Genomic DNA, 13,756 nt, shown 5'->3' on the forward strand with positions numbered 1-13,756 from the left:
TATTACATCTATTATGAGAGGTCATGCTTTGGTTAAATAGATAGAACTCGACGAGCTGCGGAGAAGGAATGAAGCGGCAGGGTCGCGTGGGAGCACCGAAAGGTGATAGGATATGTAATGGCTCCTCACTTATCCTTCCCTTTAGAGGATTAGTCTAGGAAAGGTCTATTTGAGGCTGATTGGAATATTACGTCTATTATAAGTCATGCTTTAGTTAATTAGATAGAACTCAACGAGCTGCGGAGAAGGAATGAAGCGGCAGGGTCGCGTGGGAGCGCCGAAAGGTGATAGGATATGTAATGGCTCCTCACTTATCCTTCCCCTTAGAGGATTAAATTGGGAAAGGTCTATTTGAGGTGCAGATACCTATGGTTTAGGATACGATATCTTCGGATAGTCGTCCCGGGGTTTGGAACCCCGTGATACCCGACGGTAATTCTCTTATAATATCAATCGCAGAAATATTATACAGTAGAAAGTTACGGAGGGAACTCCCATCAGGACGACATGGCTATCTCACCCAAAAATAGATTTTTCCTACATCAAAATCCCTTTTTATATCATTCCTGTGTACCCTAAGTTTGTTTGAAGAAATTTTCTAACATGGGCAGACCATAGTTAAAGCAATGCCCCTTTTGTATGCATTTTAACCATCTTTAGTCTTTCATACCAAAAAGCTAATATTATGACCTCAGCTGATAGAAATAAGCTCATATTTCATATGTTTGATAAAAAACTAACCTCTCCACAACCAGTTCATATTTGTTTAGAAAAAACGTTCCCTTCATCTGAATTTATAGAAACAAATATTTTTTAACATCAGGAAGATTTTAACCTAAAATATTCATTTAGTTTAGTTAGGTATACAAAATGCCATGAAATTTCAGCGACATGTTTATATTTATATTAATATTTAAAAAGAATCATGAAGATTTTAACCCAAAATTTGTATTTTTGTTTAGCTGGGTTTACAAAATACCATGAAATTTCAAGTGCCAATTTATATTCCATTTTATCCCCCTCACAACTTGTCCGTTTATAGTCGACTGCATCCGTCCGTTTCCGTTTCAGTTAAGCCAACCACTCCGGTACTGGAAATAGAACAGAACGGAGGAATCCTGGAGGTCTCGAACTCAGAGGAAACGGAGGTGAAATGCTCCGTGGCCGGGGCCAGGCCGGCCGCGGACATCCGCTGGTATCTCGCCGACCAGGACATTACGGTCTTCGCCGCGGCAGACCAGACGCCAAATGGAGAAGAGGTGAGTGACTCAGTTGTTGTTTTTGTTGTTTTTTTTATTACTGGCCAAGCCATGACCCTAGTTTTAAAAAAGCATGGTGCTACGATTGCAAAGAAATATACAAAAGGCTACTTAACCGTTTTGCCCCCAATGGACGTACTGGTACATTTCACAAAACTCATCCCTTAACCCTTTTACCTCCAAAGGACGTACTGGTACGTTTCACAAAACTCATCTCTTAACCCTTTTACCCCCAAAGGACGTACTGGTACGTTTCACAAAACTCATCCCTTTACCCCCATGGACGTACCGGTACGTCCTTGCAAAAAACTGCTATTTACAATTTTTTTTGCATATTTTTTATAATTTTTTGAGAAACTTCAGGCATTTTCCAAGAGAATGAGACCAACCTGACCTCTCTATGATGAAAATTAAGTCTGTTAGAGCAATTTGAAAAAAAATATATTGCAAAATGTGCTTGAAAAAGAAAACTCCTGGGGGTTAAGGGTTGGAAAGTTCCAAATAGAATGGGGGTAAAAGAGTTAAAGGTTTAAAGGTCACTCATGAATGACAGAGACAAGGGACAGTACAATACCCTAGAGACTGACCATATATACATATGATCAGTGCCCAAGCTCTCTAGCCATCAAGCCAGGACCAGGGAAGACCAGGCACTGGCTGCTGATAACTCATCTTTAGCTCACAAGGATTTGAGGTTGCAGATACTACTAGAAATCATTAACCCTTTTACCCCCAGGCTATTTGGAACTTTCCAACCCTTAACCCCCAGGGTTTTTTTTTTTTTTTTCAAGTGCATTTTGCAGTATATTTTTTTTTGAATTGCTCTAACAGCCTTAATTTTCATCATAGAGAGGTCAGGTTGGTCTCATTCTCTTGGAAAATGCCTGAAGTTTCTCAAAAAATTATCAAAAATATGCAAAAAAAAATTTAAATAGCAGTTTTTTGCAAGAACGTACCGGTACGTCCATGGGGGTAAAGGGATGAGTTTTGTGAAACGTACCAGTACGTCCTTTTGGGGGTAAGAGGGTTAAGCATGAGTAGATCTTGAATGCCAGCCCAACAGATCGCTAGGTAGGGATGCTTCAAGCTGCCACAACCCATATTTGATGCTCATTTTGTGATTGTACAGTATTCCCTTCAAAGAGTTCCATAAAATTGTTGTAACTTACAATCTACAGCAAACTGTAGTTTTATTCAGTGTCATGGTATAGTCTGTGGTAAAAGACCTGGTACACTGTAAAAAATTTGCCATAAAAAAATGGTAAAAATCATGGAATAAATGTTGCCAGGCATTTACCGTTTTAAAAACAGATATATTGGCGTTAAAGACTGATATTACCGTCACCAACCTGTAAAAAAATAATAAAAAAGAAGGGTAATGTTACGGTCGTCTGTATTTTACTGAAATACGGCTGAGAACTATATTTTAATGGATATTTTCCAATTAAATTTACTGGTTTTTTAACAGTGTAGATTAATTTTTTGGTCTGTAAAGTCACAATTAACTACATAGTACCGCGTTCTACGTCGATAATCGGTTCCGAGAGACCCGATGGAAGGCGATTTTTGTCTCATAAAAAGTACAGTACTATAAAGTACAACATTTAATCATTATTTTATGTAGAAACCAATTTAGGATCGGGTAAAACGACTTAACAAGGATTTTATATTTGTATTTAATAGTGCGCTCAAGTCGGAACTGTCCTACATAAAGTGCGGTACTACTGTAGGGGTAGAGAGGGGGGATGTTGATGAAGGAGAGGTCTAATTGGTGAGGGCTCTATGGTCGTGGTTCAATCACGCCCCAGTTTTCTATACCGACACTCGATGAGTGAGCGAGCTAGGCTTATTCCTGGCAATCCATGCATCTCTTTTTCTGTGGTATATTCAGCAATAACTATGCCTTAGAAATGGTGCTAGAGGAGCATTTCACTGGGCGACACAGGTTCCTCGCCCAGAAATAGATTTGGGTAGTTTGTAGCACTACGGCCAAGCGTCCTAATTTGCTTATTATCGCTCTGACTGTTATCTTGTATAGAATAAAAACGTTTGGAAATGGTCTACGGATCTTATATATGTTGTGTAAGGCGCAGCCCCCCTGGGTAAGGATACGGCTTTTAGCATAGGTTAGGTGGGTTTTTTAAGTTAGCTTCTCCCGCCAAAATCGTGTTTAGAACGACGACCACAGTTCAGAATATTCCCGTTTTCTACGGGATATGGCCGTCACCCTACAAACGCTCCATAGATTTTTCCTTCGTCAAAATCCCTTATTTACTACAAGAAAAACAATCTTTTCTGTTCAAAATATTCTCTCTGTATTTATAATTTTACCCAGTAATTACAGTATAGTCCTATTAAAAGTTCCAAGTGTCTCCCCAGTAGAGTCAAATTAAATTATACCCAGTAATTACGGTATAGTCTTATTAACCGTTTTACCCCTCAGGCTATTTGGAAATTTCCAACCCTTAACCCCCAGGGGGTTATTTTTTTCCCAGCACATTTTGCAGTATATTTTTTTCAAATTGCTCTAACAGCCTTAATTTTTGTCATAGAGAGGTCAGGTTGGTCTCATTCTCTTGGAAAATGCCTGAATTTTCTCAATAAAATATCAAAAATATGAAAAAAAGATTTTTTATAGCATTTTTTTGCAAGGACGTGCCGGTACGTCCATGGGGGTAAAGGGATGGCTTTTGTGAAACGTACCAGTACGTCCTTTGGGGGTAAAAGGGTTAAAAGTTCCAAGTGTTCCCCACTAGGGTTAAATTATAAGCCATCTCGCATCATAATCACCTTCAAATTTACTGGAATATTGTAATAATCTTAATTGACACATTTCTCCCCTTTCCAGGACATGCACAAGACCGTGTCGACCCTGACCCGGACGTTCGAACCGTCCGAGAACGGACGTCGCCTCACCTGCACCGTCATGCACCAGACCTTGCCCGTGCCGGATAACACGTCGATTCCCATCAGCGTTATCTGTAAGGAATTTTGTCTGAATTATCCGTTTTCTTTTTAGTAAATTATAGAATTTAACGTCATTTATGCCGGCTAGAATTAGGAAAACCTGCCATCATTGGTTATTATTATTACTATTATTATTATTATTATTATTATTATTATTATTAGCTAAGCTACAACCCTAGTTGGGAAAGCAAAATGCTATAAGTCCAAGGGCTCCAACAGGGAAAAAGAGCCCAGTGAGGAAAGGAAGCTAGAATTAGAATAATCCTGCCATCATTGATTATTATTATTATTATTAGCTAAGCTACAACCCTAGTTGGGAAAGCAAAATGCTATAAGTCCAAGGGCTCCAACAGGGAAAAAGAGCCCAGTGATGAAAGGCAATAAGTAAATAGATAAATGATATGAGAAATAATTAACAATTAATAAAATATTTTAAAAACAGTAACAACATCGAAACAGATATTTCATATACAAACTCTAAATGGACTTACGTCAGCCTGTTCAACATGAAATACATTTGCTTCAAATTTAAACTCCTGAAGTTCTAACGATTCAGCCACCCTTTTAGGAAGATCATTCCACAATCTAGTCACTGCTGGAATAAGACCTCTTAGAATACTGTGTAGTATTGAGCTGTAAGCCTGTGTTAACCCCATAGCTATGATATGTAGAGATAAGACCTCCCCACAGAATTTCACTCGCTCCAGCTAAAATTAAAGTAGTCCTGTCGACATTGTTTGTGGCTGTTCATAATACTAGGCAGGCAGTTAATTCTAATAGCCAGGCCTTCTCCATCACGAGGCTCAATACTACGCAGTACTCTAGAAGTTTTATTCCAGCTGTGACCAAGTTGTGGAATGATCTTCCTAATCGGGTGGTTGAATCAGTAGAACTTCAAAAGTTCAAAGTTGTAGCAAATGCTTTTTTGTTGACCAGGCGGACTTGAGTCTTTTTATAGTTTATTTATGACATATTTGTTTTTGATGTTGTTAATAGTTTATAAATGACATGTCTGTTTTGACGTTGTTACTTATTTTAGAATGATTTATTGTTAATTTGTTCTCTTCATTTATTTATTTCCTTATTTCCTTTCCTCACTGGGCTATTTTTCCCTGTTGGAGCCCCTTGGCTTATAGCATCTTGCTTTTCCAACTAGGGTTGTAGCTTGGATAGTAATAATAACAATAATAATAATAACCCCATAGCTATATGTATAGGCAATAAATATCCCTTCAACAGTGTATTTCCATGTATGAACTAGCTCCTCATTGGACGAAGCAGTGTCTCGTATCAAATCTATACTAGAGGAGGTGGGATGTTGCGCACTAAATAGCTAATCGTCAATTTTATTAATTCTTTTCATTACGTACTTGATAAAACGGATTTTGAGCGAAGCGAAAAATCTATTTCTGGGCTCCGACCCATGTCGCCCAGTGAAATACTCCTAAAGCACTATTTCTAAGGTATAGTTATATACCTTAGAAATGGTACTTTAGGAGCATTTCACTGGGCGACACAGGTCGGACCCCAGAAATAGATTTTTCCTTCGTCAAAATCCCTTTTTTGGGTGAGATAGCCATGTCGTCCCGATGGAAGGTTCCTTTATGTAGCTTCCATCGGGACGACATGGCTTGAGCCCAAAAAGTAATTTAACAGCACTGGAAGTATTAATATTATTATTTCTATCGATATAATGATTAACCAGCTATAGTAGCTGCTGTTAGGTGCCCTGTAGTCTCTACTAAATTATATCTGCCCTCTAGCTAGACTGATTGTATCTCTGAGAAAGAAACTGCTCATAAAGATATAGTATTATTATTAAGAATTTTTTTGGTTTTCAGAATCTATAAGATATATTTTAGAGACAACATAAATTGAGGTATTATGAAGCGATTAGTTTTTAGAGACAAGAGAATATTTTTAATTTTTTTTTTCAATTCAGGAAATGCTAGTTTTCAAAACATTCTTTTCAAATTATGAAAGTATCAAGTATATTGCGTATTCTTCTACCTCTTTCAGTTCCCTTTTTCATTGCATACAGTAATATAGAGTTCTCTTGCTTGAGGGTACACTCGGGCACACTTTTCTATCTAGTTTCTCTTCCTCTTGTTTTGCCGAGGTTTTTATTGATTATAAAAGAAATATTTATTTTAATGTTGTTACTATTCTTAAAATATCTTATTTTTCCTTGTTTCCTTTCCTCACTGGGGTATTTTCCCTGTTAGGGCCCCTGGGCTTATAGCATCCTGCTTTTCCAACTAGTGTCGTAGCTTCGGAATTAATGATAATAATATTAATAATGTAGAGGTGAGAGAGAAACCAATGTACAAAAAGTCCTTAACTGAAAAAACTTAATTTTCGTTACATTTTGTCCTAGGGTTATGCGTTAGGTCGTCTTGCTTACTGCATTGAATTATAAAATATGTGTGTATTTCCGAATGTTCGTAAGTTAAGGACCTTTTTGTATTACGTCGCTAATAACTTAATTTCAAAACTGACCTTCCGTCCGCCTCTTCTTTACAGTCAAACCCATTGAAAAACCCCTCAGCACATACTACCAGATAGTCCCGGGCAGCGACTACGAAGTGAGGCTCAACTTCTCGGCCAACCCCCCTCCCACGAGGACCGAGTGGAGACACGGAGACAGCTTCCAAAACATGGCCGCCTCCATTCCAGCGTCCCACGATAGATACATCACCGAAGTCGAAGTAAGTTGCTGTCGCTTGAGGTATTAAGGGCTCCCTGGCACGCTTTTACGGCACCGTATTTTCTGGGGGAGGAGTCTGTGAATGTTTTATGTGTTTAAAGGTTATAAAGGGGACCTTTCCTCTCTACACTCCTCCCAGCCTGACGAGGGACTCAACCGAGTTCGGCTGGTACTGCTAGGATGCCACAGCCCACCCTCCACCGTTGTCCACCACAGATGAAGCTTCATAATGCTGAATCCCCTACTGCTGCTACCTCCGTGGTCATCCAAGGCGACCGGAGGAAGCAGCAGGGCCTTCCGGAACTGCGTCACAATCGCTCACCATTCATTCGTATTTCTAGCACGCTCTCTTGCCTCGCTCACATCTATCCTCCTATCACCCAGAGCTTCCTTCACTCCATCCATTCACCCAAACATTTGCCTTCCTCTTGTACTTCTTCCATCAACTCTTGCATTCATCCCCTTGGCTGTTTGCTAAAGAAGGTGACTCTGACCATATATACATATAATTAGCAACCAGGTCCCCTTTCCATGAAGCAAAGACCTGGAAAGTTCAGGCAATGGCTGCTGAAGACTCAGCAAGGAAAACCTTACACGCTTCCCCCATGCCCCAGCATCCCTCGCTCACGAGGATGGTGAGGTTGTAGACACTACTAGAAACTATTTAGCTTAAGTTGGTCTCAGACACCTGTCCAATAGATTGTCAGGCAGGGTCGTCTCCAATACATATCAGTGCCATACTTCTGGATGATCAGGTACTGATGATGGTGGCTCTTACAGTAAGTCTTTTAAAAGAAATTCTTTTAACTTTTTTTTTATAGTGAAGCCGATGAGGACTTTCAATACCTGGATAAACTCAGGTGGGATGGGAGTTAGGATATCTTGCAGTCATTGTCTGTCTTCTTCTTCTTTTTCTTTGTCTGCATCTTTTCCTACTTCTATGTGGGGTCGATGTTTCTGGCCAGTTTTCTCCACCTACCTCTGTCCCACGCTTCATCACCGGTTAATCCCTTTGATCGAAGGTCATCCTTGATACAGTCCATCCACCTTCGCTTTGGTCCCCCTCTCCTTCTCGTTCCCTGTACCTCCATTTCCATCACTCTCCTCCCAATATACTATTCATCTCTTCTTTATCTACCTTACTTGCCATCGCTTCAGCCAGACACTCCCTATGAGCGATGGAGAAATAATAAAGTTTCTTCCACAATCAACTGATGCTTGGCAGGATACTCCGGTGCATTGTCTAGAAACAAGAGATCTTGTACAGTATATTTACGAGTCTCATCCGATTAATTATGGATAACCTACTTATAGAAATGGCCTTTGCAAAGCCTCCTCTCTATTGCTTGCAAGACACACTGTGAGAGGTGTCCTTGGAAGTCGTTTTACACTGTGAGAGGTGTCCTTTTCTGCCAAGGACATGACGCAATCGTCACTGTATGATGCTGACCTATTAATAGAAATAACTAAACATTGCTTCTAGATCTAATAAGTTTCCTTACTTCGGTCCTGTTAATGTGAATAAATTTTCTTACCTTTTTTAAAGTTAACACAGTATTCATCTTTCTCCCTCAGTTTGTTCTTTTGGGGGTAAAAGGGTTAAGTAGTTTTTAATGAAATAAAAAAGGAAAAGGTTCACTTAAGTAGTTTTAGCAAAATAAAAAAGGACAAAGTTCTTATCTAATCACGCAAAATATTGAGTATCTTTTATTCTTTTATGAAATACACATAAAATCTTACAATTTATAACATATATATCATCGTATATTTACATGAATAATTTTTTATTTTACATAATATACTGTATTTATAATTGCAATTTTCACTATTCATCCAAATACGCTTTTAAATAGAAAATATATCTAATTGTGAATACTTTTTTAATAGATGTTTGAATTCCCATTTTATTTACATTAAACGTATTTATCATTCCACTCTTAATATATTTAAGTCCTCATTCCCTGTGGCCGCGGGGGCATAAAAACAATTAGAATAGCGCCAACGTATCCCTGCGTGTCGTAAGAGGCGACTAAAAGGGACGGGACGAGGGGCTGGGAACCCCCTCTCCTGTATTTACAATCCTGTGAGACATCATTAAAGAGATGGAGCTGGGGGGAGAGTGACTGCTCCCCGCACTTTTGTTTCTTTTGTTTGATGTCGGCTACCCCCCAAAACTGGGGGAAATGCCTTGGTATATGTATATGTGTATTTATTATTCTACTCTTAATATATTTAAGTCCTCTCTAAATGCGTGTCACTCTCGTAACAGGAACTAGGCGACGGGCACTACACGGCCAAGCTGCGCATCCCGGGCTTCACGGACGAGGACGCGAACCAGCGGTACGTCCTGTTGGTCGAGAACAGAATAGGTGAAACACAGTACCAAGTGAAACTGTCTATGGACGAAGCCCCTCTAGGTAAGTCTCGGAGCTGGTTCGGACGAGAGCGATTTGTTTGACCATAGATTCTAAAAGTACCTATTTTAAGTATGAATTCTTTAAGGAGAATTAGTAAATTAGTAAAGTACGATAAATATGAATAATATAATTAGCTTTATATTGATCTCTAAACTCCTTATATAAAATTGTTAATGGAAAAAATTCCCAGCGGACAAACTGATACAGGGGTCTGGTATAAATCCTGTTCGTGACTAGTGACGTCTAGGTTCGAGAGTTTGTTGTGTGTGTTTTTCGTCTCTTATAAATCTTGCATCTTGATAACTTCCGACTGCATGTTTTGGGATGTGTGTGCCATAACATTTTATATTGTAGAAAGTAACAAATAATTGCTTATGGGACTGGTGTTCATAATAGACTTGTTATTTTTACGTTAAAGCTTTTCGTCGTTATTTTTTATATACCCAGTTTTAACTATGATGCCAAGACGATTGTTCTTATTTATTTAATAACTGCATGCGCGTATCTTTGTTGATAATGAGACAGACTTAGAAAACCCGAGGTGTTTGTACGAGATGTTTCTTGTGTGCAAATAACCATACCTTAGATTTTCGCCGATCAACGCGCCTTACTTGGTCCGTTGAAACGGCAAGGGCTTGAAAGTTTATATTTGTTACCGAAAGATCTTTGACTTAGAAAGGAAGAACCTCATTGGACCAAGAGTAGTTTTACTTTTAACCCTTTTACCCCCAAAGGACGTACTGGTACGTTTCACAAAACACATCCCTTTACCCCCATGGACGTACCGGTACGTCTCTGCAAAAAAATGCTATTTACAATTTTTTTTTATTTTTTTTTTGATAATTTTTTTGAGAAAATTCAGGCATTTTCCAAGAGAATGAGACCAACCTGACCTCTCTATGACAAAAATTAAGGCTGTTAGAGCAATTTGAAAAATATATACTGCAAAATGTGCTTGAATAAAAAATAACCCCCTGGGGGTTAAGGGTTGGAAATTTCCAAATAGCCTGGGGGTAAAAGGGTTAAAGTTATTTGTCCTATGAATAATTCCGTTATTAATAAATGCACAGTCAAAATGTTACTTTTCAAACGTAATTGTATGGAAGTAAAGTATTGTCATTGTTATTATTATTATTATCAGCTAAGCTACAACCCTAGTTGGAAAAGCAAGATGCCATAAGCCCAAGGGCACCAACAGAGAAAAAAAAGCCCAGTGAGGAAAGGAAACCAGGAAAAATTAAATATTTTAAGAACAGTAACATTAAAATGAATATATTGGAATGAAAGCTGTATTATTCGAAATATGTTTCTTTGCGTTAATTTAGGCTACAGCCGAATATCCTAAATTATTGTTATTATTATTGTTTAGCTAAGCTACAACCCTAGTTGGAAAAGCAAGATGCCATAAGCCCAAGGGCTCCAACAGGGAAAGATAGCGCAGCGAAGAAAGGAAATAAGGAAATAAACGTTATGAGAAATGAGAACCCCATGATACCTGGCGGTAATTCTCCTGTAATATCACTCGCAGAAATATACAGTAGGAAGCTGCCGGAAGGAACTTCCATCGGAACGACGTGGCTATCTCACCCAGAAATAGATTTTTCCTACATCAAAATCCGTTTTAAAAAACAGTATCAACATCAAAAGTAGGTTTTCTCCTACATCAAAATCCGTTTTAAAAACAGTAACAACATCAAAAATAGATTTTCTCCTACATCAAAATCTGTTTTAAAAAACAGTAACAACATCAAAAATAGATTTTCTCCTACATCAAAATCCGTTTTAAAAAACAGTAACAACATCAAAAATAGATTTTCTCCTACATCAAAATCTGTTTTAAAAAACAGTAACAACATCAAAAATAGATTTTCTCCTACATCAAAATCCGTTTTAAAAAACAGTAACAACATCAAAAATAGATTTTCTCCTACATCAAAATCTGTTTTAAAAACAGTAACAACATCAAAAATAGGTTTTCTCCTACATCAAAATTTGTTTTAAAAACAGTAACAACATCAAAAATAGGTTTTCTCCTACATCAAAATCCGTTTTAAAAACAGTAACAACGTCAAAACAGATATTTCGTATAATAAGATGGTATTTAAGAATTCCCCTGTGAATGGGTATGGTTATTTCATATCAATGTTATTGACTTATAAACCCTTTTACCCCCAAAGGACGTACTGGTACGTTCCACAAAAGCCATCCCTTTACCCCCATGGACGTACCGGTACGTCCTTGCAAAAAAATGCTATTGAAATTTTTTTTGCATATTTTTGATAATTGTTTTGAGAAAATTCAGGCATTTTCCAAGAGAATGAGACCAACCTGACTTCTCTATGGCAAAAATTAAGGCTGTTAGAGCAATTTAAAAAAAATATACTGCAAAATGTGCTTGAAAAAAAATAACCCTTGGGGGTTAAGAGTTGGAAATTTCCAAACAGCCTGGGGGTAAAAGGGTTAAAACAAACCTGTTGTTAATCCCATATCTATTTTTTGTGTGCTTCGATGATCTGTCGTTATTTTTAAGTGTAATCAGAGCTACTAACTTTTAAAACTCACATGCTTCTTAACAGCACTTGCACCGTAAGTAGAAATTTTTTTTGTGTCGTATTTCTACGTGACTGTATGTGCTAAAAGGTTTCCATTTTAGGCTTATTTGATGTATATCCCTTCTAAATTTAGCTTCCTGGCACAGGGGCGCAAAGGTAGACAATGTATATTGTATTTAAGATTAATTCTAGGCTACTGTTATACGTAAGGAATAGATTTGATTAACTTTTAGTTAATAAAAATTCTTCCGTTAGTGGTCCTATTCTACAATCGTCATTTTTTTTCAGTTGACTAGATATAAGTTTTGAAATACAATAGTTTTAATCATAATGTATAATCCACTCTTTAAGATTATTGTTTTTCTATGGATGTTAGATGGGGTTTAAGGTCATATTTGCTTTTCCCAACTTAAAAGATGACATGGAAGGGTATCTCCTTGTGGGATTCACAGAGGAGGCTGTACGTCTTAGTAATGGGTCAGATTGGTAGGAAAAAGTATGTCCTTTTTGGCTTTGTGTATAGTTACAATATGTTCACATAATTAGCCTATTTTATCTTTGCTTGACGTACAAACTAGGACCATCCTCTTGTTAGGGAGGTATTTAGCCTAAGAGAAACCTAGCAGGTATAGGAACCAGCATGGACAACCTACCCATGATTTAAGATCCCCCCCTAATGTCCCGTGTGTATTTTTTTTATTTTTCTGAGAAGCCCTGCCGAGCATTCGTCTATTTGTGGTGTAACTTGAGTGTGTCTTGTCTCTTCCTTATAGATGGTGACTCAGAAAATCGTGAACATGACAATCTCCCACCCACAGAATTTTCTCTGTCCGAAGGTATTGTTTTCGGTGACGAAACGCAGTCAAGTAAGTCGGGGTGCTAACGTCCCTCTCTCTCTCTCTCTCATCAGCAGAGCCACAGTCGCCTCCATCTCTCTTTAACAGTCTCGTCTCTGTATTCTCTCTCTCTCTCGGACACTTGCTATGTAAAACTAACAGTGTTGACGATTACCGGTTGCTCTCTCCAGCTACTAACATCTGCAAAAATTCTCGACCTGCCACTTCAGACTATGGATGGATTCATCATACTTCCCCCTCCCTTATTTTGTACCTTTTCTAAAGTTTTAGTCTGTTCTGCTACACAGTACGGCATTAGACCTCGGGTTGGGCTTTTAGAATCAAGTTTTAAATGACTGTTAACTGTAGCTTCTTTCAATGGTGTCATATCGTAAAAGATCTTAGCATTTTCCTGAACTAACAATCTAGACCTGGCAAAAAAATAAAACAATATAGAAGTGCCCATAGACTGAAGGGGACCTCGGGTTTATTTTACCCCCCCAGAGATTACGGTGGATCTAGATTAAGACTTGTGAGTGGAAACTATAAATTGACATTCTGTTTGCATGGACAGGGGAAAACAACATCCGTAGGAATACTTCGTAGTTCTCTCGAGGTGAATCTCTCTCAGCGAGGAGTCTCTCTGTCTGTCTGGCCATTTATGGAAGCAAATACAAGCCTTTGAAGCATGATTAGAAAAAAAAATATAGCATGATTATTCTCATAACCAATTTTCTCTCTTTCTCTTTTGGCATGCCTGTTTACGTTTACACCTGCAGTAAGTTTTGATAGTTTTCGGTTTTGTGTCTTCCCTTGTGTAGTGTAATGTTGTAGCCACAGTACTAATACTAATACTATTTACGCTTTTGAGGATCAACCGCCCAAGTTAGCACCGACTTACTATTTTACGACTGAGCATATCTATGTTGAATATCTTAGTAGCCCTCCACTCTGATCTGTGGATGCAGTAGACTTCACGTGATTAAAAAAAAAATACCTGTAGAGATGTAGCTCCATT

General features: G+C 38.2%; 1 protein-coding gene across 13 annotated transcripts in view; it reads left to right on the top strand.

Moving 5' to 3' along the window:
• Window positions 1-13,756, top strand: part of LOC137636837 (fasciclin-3-like) — a 70,788-nt gene that overhangs the window by 15,111 nt on the left and 41,921 nt on the right. For 10 of the 13 annotated variants that reach the window (XM_068369189.1, XM_068369195.1, XM_068369191.1 and 7 more), the window contains exons 4-8: window positions 1,072-1,259; window positions 4,108-4,240; window positions 6,750-6,934; window positions 9,203-9,350; window positions 12,676-12,768. In XM_068369189.1, coding sequence (XP_068225290.1) covers window positions 1,072-1,259; window positions 4,108-4,240; window positions 6,750-6,934; window positions 9,203-9,350; window positions 12,676-12,768 — 747 coding nt within the window. The remainder of the gene's footprint in view (window positions 1-1,071; window positions 1,260-4,107; window positions 4,241-6,749; window positions 6,935-9,202; window positions 9,351-12,675; window positions 12,769-13,756) is intronic. The other 3 variants (XM_068369193.1, XM_068369198.1, XM_068369194.1) reach the window with 2 other exon arrangements.

Source organism: Palaemon carinicauda, unplaced genomic scaffold (genome assembly GCF_036898095.1).
Source record: "Palaemon carinicauda isolate YSFRI2023 unplaced genomic scaffold, ASM3689809v2 scaffold402, whole genome shotgun sequence".
Taxonomy (NCBI): Eukaryota; Metazoa; Arthropoda; class Malacostraca; order Decapoda; family Palaemonidae; genus Palaemon; species Palaemon carinicauda.